Source organism: Corythoichthys intestinalis, chromosome 6 (assembly GCF_030265065.1).
Source record: "Corythoichthys intestinalis isolate RoL2023-P3 chromosome 6, ASM3026506v1, whole genome shotgun sequence".
NCBI lineage: Eukaryota > Metazoa > Chordata > Actinopteri > Syngnathiformes > Syngnathidae > Corythoichthys > Corythoichthys intestinalis.
Genome location: NC_080400.1, coordinates 7,674,862 through 7,695,457, shown reverse-complemented (window position 1 = coordinate 7,695,457; position 20,596 = coordinate 7,674,862). Strand labels below are relative to the sequence as shown.

The window sequence follows — 20,596 nt, the reverse complement described above, 5'->3', positions numbered from 1 at the left end:
GTGGTATAAAAACGTCACGGTTTCAAAACCACTCAAATTTTCCGTTATACCGTAGTTGCAATTTTTTATGACCCAAAATGCAGTGCGCCCCTTCCCTGTGGTTTATCGTGCAGCTTATATACGAACAAATTGTTTTTTTGTCCAATTTGTGGAGCGTAGCCTGTAGTCCTGTGCGGCTTATTTATGGATAAATGTCGTTTTTGTGTCAAATTTGTGGGATGTGGCTTATAGTCCAAAAATTACGGTAATAATGTGTTAATAGTTTCACACATAAGTCGCTCCAGAGTATAAGTCGCACCCCCGGCAACACTATGGGGAAAAAAAATAAACGACTTGTAGTACGAAATATACGTAACTTGCAGTGTTACCTTGCTCCACTGGTTGTTTATCGGATTTTCAGTGACTCATTTGAACCCATTTGGCTTCATCCAAGGCTTTCAATGTGAGCACCGTTCTAAAATTCAAGCAGCCGTTTTTTTCCCTTCCTCATTTTATAGCCTTTTCCGTGACGAGTCTGCTTGGCCTGCGAGCAGCAGGGAGGCAGGTCACAGTAACCTAGTGATGGAAGGCACCCGGGCCCGTTAACCCCCCTACTGCGCCTCTCTGGTCCAGCAGCGCCTGCAGTCAGAAACAAACACAAAAAAAAAAAAGCGACAACGAAAAGCTCCTCGCCATTTAGCAGAAGGCTTTTTTTATGGCTCGGCTTTAGCAGAATGGCAGTACTTCATCATTTTTAGAGCTGCTGTGAGCGATTCTCCACAATGTCGTCTTGTTTGCGCTTAATTTCTTGGTTGCGATGTGCGCATGCACAATAGTCCTATCGCAGGATGGGTGATTCTTTTTTTTTTTTTTTGAACACATAAACTTTTGGGGGGGTTTTCTTACAAGCAACAAGGGTGCCCGTTTATATACAGAAATCTTCATCATTCACAGATCAACCCCCCTAGCCTGGATTAAATGGTATTATATGAATACAATTATATATCGCCTTTTTTCAAATTTTTGCACTTTCAATTTTTAAATAAATACAATTAAAAGCAGTAGTGTGAAGTAATTTCATAACATGCCAAATAGGGTCACAATTAAAGTAATTAAACATTGTCCAACAAATAAAGCATGAAAAAATAATTTATATGTTGTATATTTGACAAAATAATCGCGTTTCCGAAGTTCGAGCCTGAAAGGGGACGAACCCGGAAGTGATACGTCACACCGGGAACAGCGATGGCAGCTCCATACATACGGCCACCATAAAAATCCCTTCAAACAATGATTCAAACAGTCATAAAGCGATAGATCGAGCGCAAGGGAGGAGATCCAAGTTTTTGAAGAGTTGGAGGAAGAAGAGGAGGTTGGAATTTTATGTTGGACCTAACATGCATTAGCAAGATGCTAATCAGGATGCAAACGATGTGCCTAGACTACCTGACATGGAATGGATACAAGACCCATCGAGATTACAAGATATCGGCTGTTATTATTTTCATGATTTGAAGATGCAGGCATTTGCACATAATTTTATGTTTTTGTCTATCTGATGACATTGTTAAAAAAATAATATAAAAACATTGGGGGGAAAGAAGGAGATGAGTCGTTGATGGGTTTCTCCACTTTATTGTGGCAACAATAAGAAAACAAAATAATAGCGGACTGCCGCCACATCCGATTGCGAAGTTTTGCTTCTCGCTGATCTCCTCCTCGCCTCCTACTACTCCAGCGTCTCTTAAACGGATCGTGCATAGTGTCTTGTTATGAGCTTTTTGTTTACAAATGTATCGAACACACGACGTGCTGACAACTTTGTTTCTTTATTAACACATGGAGCTAACAGTACACACAGAACATAGCTCGGGGCTCTCGGGAGGAAGTGGCGTCTAATGGCGTGAGGAAATGTAGTTTTTTCACACAAGCGAACAGATTACAAAGCACCACTTCAGTGTTGTCCCGAGACTACATTTCCCATGATTCACTGCGTGACCTGCGCGTTCACTGATTCGCTGCCAGACATTAAAAGCAACACACGTTTTTGTCACCTGTCAGCGCCACGGCTCTCGTACGTAAAACACAAACTAAAAGGCTATTAAGCTATCACCGTGAAAGAAACGGCAAACCGTACAAATGCAATGCAATGCTTGAAGCATGAAGGTGGAAATACATAATACAAATACAAAAAAATGTGCACAAACTCACCGGCGGTGTGTGTCTCATATGGCAACGTGACCGTGAATTACCGCGACGCCGACCCGCTTATATGCACATCCACACCCCTTTCCCGATTGACAGTGGATTAACCCTTTCGGACAAGATCGTAGATGATGCACAATTTATGCTGTTCATTCCACAACAGTTGGCAGATCTGCTTTGACAAAATCATCAGTCATCTATCCAAAAATCACAATTACTTTTTGGCAAATCCTTGATCATAAGCAGACCGGTTAAGGAAGCAGGCATCTTCGAAGTGTTTGCAGCAGAGAACAACACTCGATGATGGCGTGAAATTCATTCGCTTAGTGCGAACAAAAGACGTGCCCTGCTATCCTATGGCCACTCATACAACTTTTCGTTTGAGTGAGAACAAAACATCGCCACACACCGCCGTGGCATCTTACCGAGAAGCAATGCAACAAACAATACTGTTATATGGCGGACTTCCCTCGCACTTCCCGGTGTGACCTAATTTCCGAAGATTGCCGGAGAAAAGCATTTTTGTTGTCAAGGGCGTTGCTATGAGTTAAACAAAGAATCTGGAAGGGTTGCGTTAAAAAAAATAATGAAAATATGCTTATAAATGTTTAGCCATTGATATTATTCAAAAACATGGTTGGTCAACCTTACTTCACATTACTGCTTTAAAGTATACTGAAGCACCTTGAATCTATCACGCAACAATAACATGTTTATAACTAGCAACTCTATAACGCAACAATAACATTTTTATAACTAGAAACTGCAATTTCTGGAGAAATTAATCTGGGGTTTTGCTGTATGGAGATACAGATTTTAGCTCCGCCCAGGTTGTTTTGGGGACAATTCCGAGACACTAACAGATGACATCCTGTTGATTTGGTGACTTTTGGGGGACACGCCCTATTGATATCTGGTCATTCCCTGTTGATTTTGGGACACACTTTTTGTTGCATTTGAAAATGATTAGCAAATTTGGACGTAAAGTGGCACAATTAAGTATTTAGTCAACCATCAATTGTGCAAGTTCTCTAATCTCTAATTTTTTTATATATGGTGGACTGCCATTGGGTTTGGTGGTTGCATGACTTACTTTCGTGGGCCACACAAAATGATGTGGCAGGCCTGATCTGGCCCGTGGTCCACGAGTTTGACACTAGTTCTGTAAACCTTATGTGTGAATGAAATGAATCTGTGTTTTGAATAAATCGTAATATCGTAAAACGATACTACTTGGACATTCTGACCCACATTTTCACTTGTCGTCTTCATCTGTCTTTTTTTCTGGCAGTGTACCCGTCTGTTGAACCAGGATGGCTGCAAGCGACGTACCACGGAAAAAAGGGTTTAATCCCTGAAAATTATGTTATTTATCTGTAATTTTTTCCCTCCCTCCATGGTATCCATGGAAAAGTGCAGGACTGGTGGTTGTAACTGTGTAGTTTCTAGCTGCTTAAATGGTGGCTAGAACATGACAAACATACCTCCTTTTACTTCTTTATTTGGACAAAACGTTCTTTAAACGTGTTTTTAATAAGACAGGCATAATTTGTCTTTTTTCCAATACATTTTTACGACCTCAAAAGACACACGAGAACCACTCGACAAGTTTTATTGCCCTGAAATAGCTTCAACAATTTGTGATTCATGCTTTTATGTAAAAACAGATCGGCAATCGGCCCTCGCAGCCTCACGAGTCATGAAGTTTCCGACTAAATTTGAAACGAGGACTCTTCAAGTCCTGGAAAAACAGTTTGATTGAGTCTTTTTTAGTTCTATGTATTGAGCAGTCAAACATCAGTTAATTCAGGGGTGTCAAACTCATTTTGGGGTGCCATTGACAGCACCAGATGTCCAATCTACTTTGACTAGAAGGGCCAAATGAACATTTGTTTTAAAATAAAAATTAAAAAAAGTAAGTACTGTAAATATACTTTTGTTTAACTCCTTGATCCCTCAATTTATATTTTACAAATATATTCATTATTACCTTATTTTATTTACAGTTTTGAATAAGGAATAAAAGTGAGTCAGTAAACAGTCTTCATTTTTTTTTTAAATAAACAATAAATTAGGGCTGCAGCTATCGAATGTTTTAGTAGTCGATTAATCAATGGACTAGTTAGTTCGAATAATCGAGTAATTAGATAAGGAATATGAAAAATTAAAATACCTCAGCTGAGCCTCAAACTTTTTTTTTTTCTTTTTTTAAATGAGGATCTATGTACAACAAAAGAACATTTGGCTAACTTGCATTGAAAAAGTCCACTAGCTTAAATGCTATAAAATGCTAAAGTTTTTTTTTTGTTTGTTTGTTTTTACAATGGTCTTAACAAATGGTTTAGGCACATATTCCCACAAAAATGGCAAAATATAGCCATAAACTAAATTCTGAATGCATTAAAAAACATTAACTCAAACAAAAAGCTTACGTTGGTCTTAACAGGGAGCAGTTGGATTAAGCCATGTGAACAGAGGGCAGTGTATCCACACTAATCAATAAAACTAAATGCAAACACTTTCAAAATAAACCATTACAACACCACTTTTATTAAACGAATACTCGAAGCAACCAAATTTATTTCGAGTTTTTTTTTCTAATCGAATACTCGAGTTAATCGATTAATCGTTGCAGCACTACAATAAATATACACTTTTTACAGGCATTTACCGAGTTGCGACGTACTCGATTTACGCGTTTTCGACTTAACCACGTCAGAGTCTCGTCCACCATTTTGTCTCCAGTTGTTGTTTTTTTTGTCCTCACAGTACAGTGGTACCTCTACATACAAAGTAAATCCGTTCCAGGATCTTGTAAGTCGAAATGGTCGTATGTCGAGCAGGATTTTCCCATAGGAATACATTATAATTCCATTAATTCGTTCCATATCTCAAAAACCTACACTAAATTCTTAATAAATACTGCTGGTACTATTACAAATTGCTATTACCCATAGCAAAACAAATAAATTGCAAATCAAAATCGGAATAATATAATAAAAACAGTAATAATAATTCCTGTATTAATGTAACGAATCGGGTTCTAATTTGGCGGACATTTTTTGCTGTACCTGAACGCACCGCGGGGCTGACGTGCCAGAGACAGAAAGCGGTGACCTTGAGAGTTTCACTTTCAATGTTACACCGTCATTTGCGGCAGACAGTAGGCGTTTTGTGTTGAATAGGTTGTGAAATAAATGATAAAAATGTGGCGAAGCTGGCAAAGATGGATTATTTTTGCGTCTCTGCGGGGTCTGCTCGGCGAGCCGCTGCACTGGGGGTCCCACTCGTTTTGCTCGGTCGTCCAGCGCCTGGCCGCCCAGGCGTCCTCTCGGTTGTTTTGTTCTTCGGTCGGCGCGCCGCCTGGAATCATGCCGCCAGTGCTCTGACCGTGCTGCCCAGCTGTTCATTGTTGTTGAATCGGGTTGCGGGTCTTATAAAATGCGCTACTGCCCTCCAGTGGCCAGTTTTATTGCTTTAAAATAGGTTTGGAGCCTTGTTTTTTGTTTCTCAGATAGATCAAAAGTTATAGATGCTTCTTGTAAAAAAAAAAAAAAAAAATTTATGCGAAAGACGTATAAATACGTTTTTGGGACAATGAAGCATTTAAAAATAGAATGTATTTATATGTTTATGGGAGCATGATTTAAAGGGTTAATTCCGATTCACGCGGGAATTAGGATTACGTCGCCAGTGTAGGAACTAGTGTTGCACCGATACCATTTGTTGGGCCCGATACCGATACAGATACCTGGCTGTGCAGTATCTGCCGATACCGATACCATTCCGATACCACTCTGTTTGCAAAAAAAATAATAATAATAAATACATATATGTATATATATGTGCGTATAAGGGATGCAACAATACAGTTAAGTCACAGTTCGGTATGATTTTCGATACAATTCAATACATTTAATGCTCTGAAACAGAAAATACAACTGTTATTATTATTTTGTTTTTTTTTAATTTTATTTTATTGTTTTTTTTTTTGCTAACAAGCAAAAATAACAGTGCCATCATATAAACAAGCATTTTAGTGCATATTATTTATGTGCTTCTTACTGAGCTGTAGAAATTTTGTATATAAGTGCTGAGAACAATCTTTACTGTTTGTAAAGTGGGGCACACTGTTGATTGCTGCAGCTCTCTTAGCAGCTATATTTACCATATAAGCAAAACATCCTATTTGTGGTCCGAGTCCATCTGTAACATGTACTGAATTAACAGTATATGCAGAATTATCTATAGTCATTGGTATGGATTGATTTGGCCTGCTTTAACTTCCATTCAGTCATGGCGGTTTCTAATTCATCAATGGACAATATGGCGTCGCTCTGGGCTCACGCAGCTAATGGCATGGGATCTGATGTAGCACATCTAGGTTTCTATTTGATGATATCTAGTGTGTGCGCGCGAGAGTTGGCATGGGATCTAACATAGGACATCTAGGTTGCTATTTGATGATATCTAGTGTGCGCGCTGCGCCGCTAGAGTGTTTTATGGCCACAGAAGTCACTTCTGCTCATTACTGCACAACACCAGTATGTGACATTCGACTTTCATAAACTGAACGAGTTTGAAGTACGCCGCTCCTTATTTGCCACTCATTGTTCATCATGAAACCATGAGTTTGCTTAGTCTCCCACGGTCTTAACCTTTCTGATCCCATCGGCGTTACAACAACAGGCGTTAGCTTACGCATGCTAATCTTTTGTGAATGCCATGTTAGATTAGCAGCATAACATTGCGGATATACGTTGTAGTTAACATCTTTAATATTGAGTTCGAAGGTATTAATTTCGTTTGGTAAATTCGAGACAAAGACATACAAATGTCATGCATCGGGGTTTGGGAAGTTAGCTCACGTGGGGAGGACCGTACATTAGCGTCCAATTGATGCCAGTAGATGGTTTTGGCGCCCTAAATGTTGGTACTCGTCGATACCGATACCATCAATTCGGGCCGGATTGGCGCCCCCTGCCGATACTGGTATCGGTGCAACTTTAGTAGGAACAGAACGCGTTCCTAACTTGGGGACTACCTGAATTTGTTTTCAGTTTGTTTTTTGTTTTTTTATTTCTGATATTGCCTGAATTCTGGACAGCAGAAATTTTGTAAAATTTCATTTTAGTTAATGCGCATGATTTAGTTTCACGGGCCACACAAAATGATGCGGCGGGCTGGATCTGGCCCCCGAGCTGCCAGTCTGACACCCCTGACTTAATTAATTGAACAAAATTCAGCAATTTCTCCCAGAAATCTCTCACATGGAATGACAAAGTTGGCTAAAATTATGCATCGAATGCATAAAATTCCTTCAAAGTAATCCATAGTTACACATTTTCAGCCTTTAATCACGTTTCAGTGAAATTAAGACATAAGATAATGGACGTCTAATTCACTGTCTGGCTTGCCGTTTTCTTTATCATGAATGATTTTCTTGATCGTTTCCAAACCACTGCTGTAAATGGAGCAACTTCACTTTACGAATCTACTTACGGTACACGGGTGTACCCGCTTTTCCATTTTTTTTTTTTTTTTTTTTTTTAATTAACTCATTGACTGCCACTGATGTTGATAGACGTCCAGTCCATTTGAAGTGGGAGGGCGGCAGCGACCCTCCCACATGAAATGGATTGGATGTCTACTAGTGACAAACTCATTTAAATTCACAACAGAAGGATGAAATGAGCCATGTGATTGGACGTCAAACGGAATCGAACTGAAGAGTTAACATACTCCCGGGAAGGAGAAGAATGTCAGGTGGCCTTAAGTTTTGATAGACGTGGGAATAAACATCGGTAAACTCCTAAAAAGTCAGGAGTTGAAGGGTGCGTGGTGGAAATCCTGACTGTAACATGTCTATGTATGTGGGGGTTGTTTCCTCTGCAAGCAACTACTGTACGGTCTGTAAAGGGCATTCACAATTTTACACCTTTATAAATAAACACAATGATGAATCAAGGCGGGAGTGTCAGTTATTTTTGTTTGTTTGGCTACGTTTTTCGTGGTCGAGATTTGAGAATGCTCAGGATTTGCGACAAAAATTTCCTGACAAAAGTCTTGTCACTCATCCATTTTGTAGAAAAAATTGCTAATAACCTGACTTTTAATAATTCAATTGGTTTCAGAAATGGCTCATATGAAAGTTAAGACTCTCCCAAATATTGCCAACTATTTATGTTGCTTTCCAACCTGCAGATCTCTCGCACACCCCAATACTGGATGTAACCCCAGACCATGATTTTGATAATGATGTAACCACCAAACTTCACTGTTTTCTGAGTGAATCTCGGATCCATGCGGGCTCCAGTAGGTCTCCTGCAATATTTGCGGCAACTGTGATGTAATTCAATGGAAGATTCATCTGAAAAATCCCCCTTTTGCCACTTTTCCAGCGTCCATCCTTTTGACAGGCTGTGGGCCTTGGCAAATGCCACACAGTTTTTTTAATTGTCTGCACCCTGAGAGGTAAATAGTCTAAAATATCAACAAATCTTAGGTGCCTTTTACATTCCTAACCATAAAAAGGGACAAATTCTGCAGCAGGATGGTGCTCCATCGCATACTTCAATATCTTCCTCAAAGTTCCTCAAGGCAAGGAAGATCAAGATCCTCTAGGACTGGCCAGCCCAGTCACCAGACGTGAACATAATTGGGCATGTTTGGGGTAGGATGAAAGAGGAAGCATGGAAGACGAAACCCAAGAATGTGGATGAACTCTGGGAGGCATGCAAGACTGCTTTCTTTGATGGAGCACCATCCTGCTGCAGAATGTGTCCCTTTTTATGGTTAGGAATGTAAGAGGCAGCAAAGATTTGTTGCTATTTCAGATATTTATGTTACCTTCCACCCTGCAGATCTCTCGCACACCCCCATACTAGATGTAACCCCAGACCATGATTTTGCCACCACCAAACTTCACTGTTTTCTGAGTGAATCTCGGATCCATGCGGGCTCCAGTAGGTCTCCTGCAATATTTGCGGCGACTGTGGTGTAATTCAATGGAAGATTTATCTGAAAAATCCACCTTTTGCCACTCTTCCAGGGTCCATCCTTTTGACAGGCTGTGGGCCTTGGCAAATGCCACACAGTTTTTTAATTGCACCCTGAGAAATAAATAGTCTGAAATACCAACAAATCTTGGCTGCCTCTTACATTCCTAACAAGGGATGGGAATCGAAATCCGGTTCCAATTCCGAACCGGTTCCTAGTGTTTTGAGGCCTCGACATCACAATGAAAAAGCCTTAACGATCCCTTTAGTGATTCCTCAACACGTATATTGCGTCGTGACTGTAAATATCTTAAAAACAATAGTAGCACAAACGATTGACATTATTTTCATATAAATTTGCGTCTGATTGGGGTGCCAATTTCACGAAGGTGCATTCATCTCGTTACGTTCTAGTCTCCCGAGCCACGTTTTTAAGCTCATCATCGTCATGTTGTAATCATGAAAAAAATGTGTTCGTCTAAGAAATAGTTTCGTTAACGTCGTTGTTGACGAAAACACTGCCTCTAAGCAATCGTCTGTAAAGATACAGTGGGGCAAATAAGTATTTAGTCAACCACTAATTGTGCAAGTTCTCCCACTTGAAAATATTAGAGAGGCCTTTAATTGTCAACATGGGTAAACCTCAACCATGAGAGACAGAATGTGGGGAAAAAACAGAAAATCACATTGTTTGATTTTTAAAGAATTTATTTGCAAATCATGGTGGAAAATACAGTATGTATTTGGTCAATACCAAAAGTTCATCTAAGTACCTTGGTATGTACCCTTTGTTGGCAATAACGGAGGCCAAACGTTTTCTGTAACTCTTCACAAGCTTTTCAAACACTGTTGTTGGTATTTTGGCCCATTCCTCCATGCAGATCTCCTCTAGAGCAGTGATGCTTTGGGGCTGTCGTTGGGCAACACGGACTTTCAACTTCCTCGACATATTTTCTATGGGGTTGAGATCTGGAGACTGGCTAGGGCACTCCAGGACCTTGAAATGCTTCTTACAAAGCCACCCCTTTGTTGCCCTGGCTGAGTGTTTGGGATCATTGTCATGCTGAAAGACCCGGCCACGTCTCATCTTCAATGCCCTTGCTGATGGAAGGAGATTTTCACTCAAAATCTCTCGATACATGGCCCCACTTTTTCTTTCCTTTACACGGATCAGTCGTCTTGGTCCCTTTGCAGAAAACCAGCCCCAAAGCATGATGTTTCCACCCCCATGCTTCACAGTGGGTATGGTGCAATTCAGTATTCTTTTTCCTCCAAACACAATCCTGTGTTTCTACCAAAAAGTTCGATTTTGGTTTCATCTGACCATAGCACATTCTCCCAATCCTCTTCTGGATCATCCAAATGCTCTCTAGCGAACCGCAGACGGTCCTGGACGTGTACTTTCTTCAGCAGAGGGACACGTCTGGCAGTGCAGGATTTGAGTCCATGGCGGCGCATTGTGTTACTGATGTAGCTTTGTTACTGTGGTCCCAGCTCTCTGTAGGTCATTCACTAGGTCCCCCCGTGTGGTTCTGGGATTTTTGCTCACCGTTCTTGTTATTATTTTGGCGCCACGGAGTAAGGAGGGAGTTGAAAGTCCGTGTTGCCGAACGACAGCCCCAAAACATCACTGCTCTAGAGGAGATCTGCATGGAGGAATGGGCCAAAATACCAGCAACAGTGTGTGAAAAGCTTGTGAAGAGTTACAGAAAACGTTTGGCCTCCGTTATTGCCAACAAAGGGTACCTAACAAAGTATTGAGATGAACTTTTGGTATTGACCAAATACTTATTTTCCACCATGATTTGCAATTAAATTCTTTAAAAATCAAACAATGTGATTTTTCTGGGGGGGGGGGTCCACATTCTGTCTCTCATGGTTGAGGTTTACCCATGTTGACAATTACAGTCCTCTCTAATATTTTCAAGGGGGAGAACCAGCACAATTAGTGGTTGACTAAATACTTATTTGCCCCACTCCAGTTATCAATGAAATCAATAATTGATAGTTCATTAGTCATGGCAGCCATAAGTTAAATGAGTAACATGTAAAGGGTTAAAAGAAAAATAATACCCGTAAAATGTGAGTCAACCATTTAATTTACCTTCTTACTAAGATCCTTTTATTGATTAATTGTTCTGATTGATCCCAAACAGTAGGAGTAAAAATTCAGGAGGAGCACAAGAGGCAGTTTTGGCAAAAGACTCATTTTGAAAGAAAAAGAAAATTCACTATATTGAGGGGTCACTTGGGGTGGAAGAGCAGCGGCCTCACCATGCCCGCCAGGACTTTGGGCAGCTGCGAGGCGATCACCTCGGTCATCATTTCGGGAAATTCCACTTTCATGGCGTCAGCTTGGATAAACGTGCTCAGGCAGAACAGGTTGACCTTCTTCACTATCTGTTGAAATGGGGGAGAGTGTCATTTCGGTTACAAAAATATGTGTAGCATTTGTTCTTTTCACCTGAATCATGATGGTCTGTTTTTCGAATTATCATCAACTAACATTGCAAAGTTCATGTGGTGCTTTAAATGTAAAAATCTTGATACAATGTTTTAAAAAGGCATTGAATTTTGTCTGCTAAGTCTTAACTCTTTCAGGGACAGTGGTCACTGCAGTTATTCAAAAGTTGTTTGAAGTATTTTAAGACCTTTGGCCCATTTTTGGAAATTAAAAGAACTTAAGGGTACAGTGGGGCAAATAAGTATTTAGTCAACCACCAGTTGTGCAAGTTCTCCTACTTAAAAAGATTAGAGAGGCCTGTAATTGTCAACATGGCTAAACCTCAACCATGAGAGACAGAATGTGGAAAAAAACAAGCAAAATTTCTGGCTGTCAAAGAGATCTAACTTCTTCTAACGAGGTCTAACGAGGTTCCAATCAATACCTGTATTAATGGCACCTGTTTTAACTCATTATCAGTATAAAAGACACCTGTCCACAATCTCAGTCAGTCACACTCCAAACTCCACTATGGCCAAGACCAAAGAGCTGTCGAAGGACACCAGAGACAAAATTGTAGACCTGTACCAGGCTGGGAAGACTGAATCTGCAATAGGTAAAACGCTTGGTGTAAAGAAATCAACCGTGGGAGCAATTATTAGAAAATGGTAGACATACAAGACCACTGATAATCTCCCTCGATCTGGGGCTCCATGTAAGATCTCACCCCGTGGCGTCAAAATGATAACAAGAATGGTGAGCAAAAATCACAGAACCACACGGGGGGACCTAGTGAATGACCTACAGAGAGCTGGGACCACAGTAACAAAGGCTACTATCAGTAACACAATGCACCGCCAGGGACTCAAATCCAGCACTGCCAGACGTGTCCCCCTGCTGAAGAAAGTACACGTCCAGGCCCGTCTGCGGTTCGCCAGAGAGCATTTGGATGATCCAGAAGAGGATTGGGAGAATGTGCTATGGTCAGATGAAACCAAAATCGAACTTTTTGGTAGAAACACAGGATTGTGTTTGGAGGAAAAAGAATACTGAATTGCACCATACCCACTGTGAAGCATGGGGGTGGAAACATCATGCTTTGGGGCTGTTTTTCTGCAAAGGGACCAGGACAACTGATCTGTGTAAAGGAAAGAATGAATGGGGCCATGTATCAAGAGATTTTGAGTGAAAACCTCCTTCCATCAGCAAGGGCATTGAAGATGAGACGTGGCTGGGTCTTTCAGCTGAACAATGATCCCAAACACACAGCCAGGGCAACAAAGGAGTAGCTTCGTAAGAAGCATTTCAAGGTCCTGGAGTGCTCTAGCCAGTCTCCAGATCTCAACTCCATAGAATATCTGTGGAGGGAGTTGAAAGTCCGTATTGCCCAACGACAGCCCCAAAACATCACTGCTCTAGAGGAGATCTACATGGAGGAATGGGCCAAAATACCAGCAACAGTGTGTGAAGAGTTACAGAAAACGTTTGGCCTCCGTTATTGCCAACAAAGGGTACCTAACAAGGTATGGTGATGAACTTTTGGTATTGACAAAATAATTATTTTCCACCATAATTTTCAAATAAATTCTTTAAAAATCAAACAATGTGATTTTCTGTTGGGTTTTTTTTCCCCACATTCTGTCTCTCATGGTTGAGGTTTACCCATGTTGACAATTACAGGCCTCTCTAATATTTTCAAGTGGGAGAACTTGCACAATTGGTGGTTGACTAATTACTAATTTGCCCCACTGTACCATCCAAGTCCAAGTCAAAAAATGAAAATGCACTCATGTAATTTTAAATGCAGAAGACAAATTTGTCACTCAATATCGCCCCCCCCCCCCCCCCCCCCTTTCCATTATTCCACCCAAAACAATGCATTAGGGAATGTCCAGTTTTTTTCGGCAGTTCTGGTTCTGGTTGTGCCATCACAACCAGAATTATTCTTAGCTTACTAGTGCAGCGCTAGCTAGTAAACGTTGACAAAATGGTCACACGGCAACAAGGGAATGGATAGCATGCTAGCAGGAATCTGCTGCTCATTCTGGGTGTGACATCATCTTCTGTTTGGAGATTGTTTAGTGGGTGGGGCCGAGGCAGCTGAGAAAGGAAGACTAATTAAGATCTAATGTCATTAATTAAGGGAACCACGGAGAGAAAAGACTTGTAGTTCTTACAAGATAAAGTTTATTATGATTTGAAATAATTTGATATTAAAACCCCTCTTAATGTTTTCTTTTTTATACAATTTGTGAAATTAGTTTAACTAGTAGGTCGCCATTGTTGTTGACGTTGCAGGGCAGTCACGTCACTGGGTTACGCTGCCGGCTTCCAGAGTATGACTCCAGCTAAATAAACATGTCATCTGTTCAGCCCTTTCAATTTGAACCCGAGAGGAACATTAATGAGCATGACAGCACTGTTGATATTTCACAAGATGAGCATCAAAAGCAAAATGAACAGGAAAGACTAGATGAGACAAGGGTAGGACAAAACCTGTGTTCTGCCAAAATGCGCTACACCGGCGAAACGTCGACAAGAGGCGAATTTGACACCCAAAGTACTACCGTGCGCTTTCTGCTTGTTTTGTTTAGATGCATGCAGACAGAACATACTAAAGATGCCTTAAGAAAATATTTAAATCCTTAAAGCCTTTTCTGTCACTTTTTTTCGGATGGAATTTTGTCCAAAATACAGAGCTGGAATGTTGTGGAACTTAAGTTCATTTTTTTGTGTATCAGTACTTTACTTCGGTACAAATATGAAGTGGTACATTTTACTTTTACTAACTACATTTTACACCACGTATCTGTAGTTTTTACTTCACTACTTTTCAAATTGTCGAATGCGTTACACGCGACTCAGCCCCCCTAACCCCCATTGTGACTTGACAGTTTCGTTTTCATGCCTAAGGCGTAGTCGATAAGCCTGCCAGAGGCAGCAACACATGTACAAGCATGGTTAGACAGGTGATATTGACAAGATATTGACAAATAAAAATCAACAGTGAAAGTAGCCCGCCTTCAGATGGGTGCTGCACACTCTTGTACAGTAGGTGGGGGTGTGCACAGTTAATTGTAATCCGCCATTAAGCTTTTCAGACATCATTTTGTCGGGAGATATTTAGTTTCGTTTTGGACTTTTTTTTTAGCTTGTTAAGCTTCTGTTTACAGTGCAATCAATTTTATTGTTTGTTTTTTCCATTTGCACAATTTAAAATAAAATTGAGCAGTCAATGAATTTTCTTCTTTTCATCGTATTTAAAGCATTTCCTACCGTTGACAATAATCGACATTCAAGTCATTTAAACCGGGAGGACCAGCTGTTAATGCTCATGTTTCATTGCCGTTGACAGGGATAGACGTCCAATCCATTTTGACTGAGAGTCAAAATGGATTGGACGTCTAGCGCTGCCAGTGGCAGCCAATGTGAGTTGCATAATTGCTTTTTAAAAGGTTCATTGCCCTGTTAACCCATTAGCTCCCCCTTGATGAGATTTCCAAAGCATGTTACGATTTTCCACCGGCGTACTTCGTGCATGGCGTCCATGAGCTTGGTGAGATGGTAGAAGCGCTGCGAGCTGGCCAACACTCCCTTCTCCTTCACATGGATGGCCTTGGTCAGCTCACGGATGTAATTCTGACGCATCTCCTCGAACGCCCCCTGGCTTTTTAAACCCTCCAAAGGCACTGAGGGGAAAACAAAAATAGTCAAACCTTGAATTTGGGAATATTTGAAGTTTGCTATGATGCCAGTTTAGGTAAGATAGGCCTGTACATGAATAAGTTGTTCTTAAATCTGAGCGCAAATTGTCCTTTATCCTTGATTTTGGAGGAAACCCTTGGTGAGGGCCGACGAAGAGACGTGTGAGCTTCGATAAGAGTACTGACAGCCGTCTTGTCAAGGTCCCACAATTTTTTGTTTCTGCTACTTTGCTTGAAATGTGAAAAACTCAGAGGTAATGCATTACATTCACCCCGTTATATTTACTTGAGTAACTTTTTGAGAAAAATGTCATTCTAAAAATGGCTTTACCACACCTACATTTTACTTTTACTTGATTTGTGAAGAAGAAACGCTACTCTTAATCCATTACTTTGGCTACACTAGAGTCGTTACATTTTTCCTCTTTATTTTACGGATTACAATTCAGCTGCTTGCATCATAACCCGTACCCCCTCCATCTACCACATCACTCCAGTCCTCCACCAGCTCCATAGGCTCCCGGTCCACTTTCGCATCGAGTTCAAAGTTCTCCTCCTCACATTCAAGGCCATCCACAACCTCGCACTGTCAACGGCAGAAATATTTACACACTACTAACACTATATTACAGCTCCACACTAGAGATGTCCCTATCGACCCATCGATTGGGTCCGATCACGTCATTTTCAAAGTATCGGAATCAGCAAAAAAATATCGGACATGCCTTTTTTTGATATATATATTTTTTTTAATAAATCATTTTCGAATTGTATTTAACGTTACAGACATAATATGTTACACTCATCCAGAGTCTTTCGTTTTGGCTTAAGGTAGGGTTATCAAATTTATCTCGATAATTGTGGTAACAAATTTTTTTTAAATTGTATCACGTTAAAATATTTAACACAATTAATGCATGCGCTGCACGACCCACTCACGCATTGTCGCGCTCAATCTGTAATGGTGCTGTTTTACCTATATAGAGAGCTAAAAGGCAGCGTAAAAAGAGTAGAGTGAATTTTGGAAGGCTTTGGAGCCTTTTTTTAATTGGCTAAAGCCTTACAATCCCTCTCCCTACGATTAGAGCTATCTTCGGAAGCAAGGTAGTAATTGATCTTTTTCTTAACACCCTGTGTTATTTCCCAACGCAGAGAAGATATATCAATTGGTAGCACTTCGCACAGTCATGGTTCCACTTCCCATCATGCATTTGGGCATGGCTACAGTAGCATTTACTGAAAGCTCAACAAATACACTAGATGGCAATATTTAGTCACAATATACAAAGTCAAAAGTCTTTCTATCCGTGGATCCCTCTCACAGAAAGAATGTTAATAATGTAAATGCCATCTTGAGGATTTATTGTCATAATAAACAAATACAGTACTTATGTACTGTATGTTGAATGTATATATTCGTCCGAGTTTTATTCATTTTTTTCTTAATGCATTGCCAAAATGTATATGATCGGGGAAAATTATCGGGAATGATTGGAATTGAATCGGGAGCAAAAAAAAAAAAGCAATCGGATCGGGAAATATCGGGATCGGCCGATACTCAAACTTAAACGAAAGGGATCGGGTCGGGAGCAAAAAAAACATGATCGGAAAAACCCTACTCCACACATCATCTTAATGCTCTGTTTGACCCTCTCTATGCCCGCAATGCAGTCGCACCCCTCTAAGTTCCGCCTCTGCATGATTCTATTCAGTGTTGTTTTCGTCAACAATGACGATACTGGAAATATTTCATCAACAAAAAATTTTTACATGACGATGACGTCACGATGACGCGCTAAAAACGTGTCTTGGGAGTAAAACATAACCAGATGGATGCCAGTTGTCGTCTGACGACGCGAGAACGAGATAAAAATTCGCCATGGTTTCCGTCATAAATTCACAATGTGTGATATTTTCTTATTGTATGTGTAGTTAGAATGCATTTAGCAGTGTTTGGTCGTGTCACTCATGTGACGTGCTGCGCTCCCCACTCCCTCGCCCCACACACAGGGGCGTGTGCCCATACCAGGCTCCTTTTGGGAAACGTGTCAAGAGCTGCTTGCTAAGTTTTGTTTTCGTATCTTGGCTATGCCACGTTGCTTTAGCCTTTAAAGGACTGTGCTGAGTGATCATCACTAGGTTGTAGCGTTAGCATGGCGTTTGCGTTAGCATTAGCATTTAGCGCGACGACTCGGTGTCTGCTTAAACTCTTGGAAAACATTTTACTTATAGTTCGTGGCGTCCAGGTAAATTTAATTAATTGCAAATAATGTGCTGTTTTCCTGCTGAGTGTGTATTATCATCATGAAAATGGTTATAATCAGTGTTGATAATCTTACTTTAAAAATCTAATTAATTACAGTTACAAATTACTTTTCCCAAAAAGTAATTGCGTTAGTAACTCAGTTACTTAGATGTAAGAGTAATTAGTTACTTGGCAAAGTAACTGGTGATAATTTTCATGTTTTGTTTTTTGTTTTGTTTTTTCCCCAAAAAAACAAAAAACAGGTCACACAAAGTGAAGTTGTAAAGGTTTTTTGGGGGGGACAATTGGCTCTAGCCCAATTCTTTACCCTAAATTTAACCAGACAAAGGGGTATTGCGTATATTGCGATAACTAAATAGTAACCTTTGCTATGTGTGGATGTCATTTAATGTTGTAAATCAACCGTTAAAGTTGTTAAAATTGCTCCCGTTGTTGCATTAGTTCCCTTCTGTTGACGTTTGACATGTGTAAGTTTTGAAACTATTTCATCATTTAAAGATAGATTTAAGTCAAGATTTTGCCGATTTTGGAGCATTTTAGATAAAAAGTTACTTAGGTTCGCTAGGAATGTTCTGTACAACATAGCCTTCCTGAGAGGTCTGCTTTGAGATGGCGGCTGTTTACTAACGCATCTAGTTCTTTATTATACATTTTGCTAATGCAGCCGTGTCTGTCATTTGCATCTATTTCTCTATATACAGTATGTGATATCTACCGAGGCGTCATGTGGGCGTAGTTTGTAGGCTATCGGCTACAGTCAGGCAGGCTATTATTGAAGCCACCGAGCATAGTAGCATCGCGTTTGCAACGGCGTCACCCTCCCTTGCCTCCCCACTCCTGCTCTGCTCTCTCGTCTCCGTGAGTCCGTCTTTCTCAGACTTTTCTTGCGTCAGTCAACTAACTTAGTAACGGACGCCTTTCCCGCCTCAGTAACGGTGACGGCGTTGCCAAGATGAGAAAAGTAAATAATTAGATTACTCACTATTGAAGAAAATAACGCTGTTAGTAACGCCGTTATATTCTAACGCCGTTATTAACAACACTGGTTATAATACACTGAAATACTGTGATAATTGTAGACCAGGGGTAGCCAACATTGGTCCTCGAGGGCCCCTATCCAGCTTGTTTTCCATGTCTCCCTCCTCCAACACAGCTGACTCAAATAATCAGGATTGTTATCAGCCTCCTGCAGAGCTTACTAATGAGATGATCATTTGATTCAGTTGTTTTAAAGGAGGGAGAAATGGAAACAAGCTTGATATGGGCCCTCGAGGACCGTAGTTGGCTACCCCTGCTGTAGACTTTAGAGTTATGTGCTCTTCTGTCATGTTTAGAAATTGCTGGAAACCTTTTATTTATGCATGGTCTAAAACTTTTGAAGTTTATACGTAACCGGTGTTTCATGGATCCGCGCCGCGATCCGTGCCCCTCGTCCAGGTCGGGACTCGTACCCGCGCGCACAACGCGTCCAGCACGGCAGGCAAGTGCACTGACCACTTAAGCCAGCACACTCTCTTGAAGGCAACGGGAGGGAGGTTTCTCTGCACCGCTCACAACGGACACACGTGCACCCGTTGCATCTAAACAGTGTGGGGCACGTTACTTTAAAAAAGTAATTAATTATAGTTACTCACTACTTCTTCCAAAAAGTAACTGAGTAACTGAATTACTCTATAGTAAAAGTAACTAGGTACCAGGGAAAGTAACTATTTCCGTTACTTCAAAAAGAAGTTGTTGTATGTCAAAGAATTTGAAATTTTCTGAGCAGTATTCGAGAAGAACAGACAGGTAGTTGTGTTATAGTCTGTAATAGTTATTGCACCTCACCAGCAACAGATTTATCCTACACTTGAAGTGCAACAAAAATAAACAGATTTGAATTGCTTACCACAGATGTCGACAAAAGCTTTGCCCCGGGTCATAAATTACACTTTTCATGCACGTTCTTTCCATTAATTTCGACCAGCTTGAAATCGTGTTTATATCGCCACCTCGTAAAGGACAAATTTAACTCTGAATGCTCTGCCATCATATCCCTCTGCATCTGTTTTGCGTGTGTGCGTTTGCCGCACGCGCTGTCCCGGTTTGCGTGTGAAAACACCTTCTCTGAAGTACGTGCGCTATTAGACTCGAGCGTTTACGTCACAGAATGGGGGATCACGTGAGATTTGACAACAACGCGGCCATATTGGAAGCAGGTCTGGCTCGCAGGACATTAAACTTTAACTTGCCAGTTCGATAAAGAGACAAACTCGTTACTAAGGCGAAGAACAGATATGTGATCAAACTTAAGGATGTGAACTATGTTGACCCTTACAAGCAAGCTGATGACAAATGGAGTAAAGATGTCGACGGGCTTCCACAATTACGCGAAATGGACATTCTGCTGTATTTATTGTTTGGTGTATGTTACTTAACTCATCAGCGATTCCGAAATTACAAATCGCGACAAAGTTACGAACAGTTTTGCTGCGGATGGGTCCAGGACCTGCACATTATGACCGTATCAAACGGCAAATCCATCGTTCTTGCAAAGGTAGGCTATGTGTGTTTACTATTTTCATTGCCATGAACCTGAACGCACCCCAAGTCTTGGATGACAAATAAACAGAGCAGAGTAGACTCGCTACAGCTGGTAGTTTCTTCAATTTATTCAAAGTAAGTAACGCACCGGTTTTGACCGTCAGTAACGGTAACGGCGGAAAAAAATACTTAGATAGATTACCCCGTTACTGAAAAAAATAATATAATAATAATATAATTAGGGCTGTCAAATGATTAAAATTTTTAATCGAATTAATTACAGCTTAAAAATTAATTAATCGTAATTAATCGCAATTAATCGCAATTCAAACCATTTATAAAATATGCCATATTTTTCTGTAAATTATTGTTGGAATGGAAAGATAAGGCACAAGATGGATATATACATTCAACATATGGTACATAAGGACTGTATTTGTTCATTATAACAATAAATCAACAAGATGGCATTAACATT

General features: G+C 40.5%; 2 protein-coding genes across 8 annotated transcripts in view; one reads left to right on the top strand and one right to left on the bottom strand.

Annotated features, from left to right (window-relative positions):
* The window catches only part of LOC130916974 (rho GTPase-activating protein 42-like), a 247,007-nt gene extending 238,860 nt beyond the window's left edge, over positions 1 to 8,147 (top strand). For all 7 annotated transcript variants that reach the window (XM_057837983.1, XM_057837982.1, XM_057837981.1 and 4 more), the window contains one exon: positions 3,476 to 8,147. In XM_057837983.1, the coding sequence (XP_057693966.1) occupies positions 3,476 to 3,564 (89 nt within the window). In that variant the 3' untranslated portion in view covers positions 3,565 to 8,147. The remainder of the gene's footprint in view (positions 1 to 3,475) is intronic.
* Positions 8,148 to 11,159: 3,012 nt separating this feature from the next.
* The window catches only part of LOC130917826 (progesterone receptor-like), a 30,943-nt gene continuing 21,506 nt past the window's right edge, over positions 11,160 to 20,596 (bottom strand). The window contains exons 7-8 of the mRNA XM_057839554.1: positions 15,157 to 15,314; positions 11,160 to 11,582 (exon numbers count right to left, since the gene is read on the bottom strand). Of these exons, the coding sequence (XP_057695537.1) occupies positions 11,427 to 11,582; positions 15,157 to 15,314 (314 nt within the window). The 3' untranslated portion in view covers positions 11,160 to 11,426. The remainder of the gene's footprint in view (positions 11,583 to 15,156; positions 15,315 to 20,596) is intronic.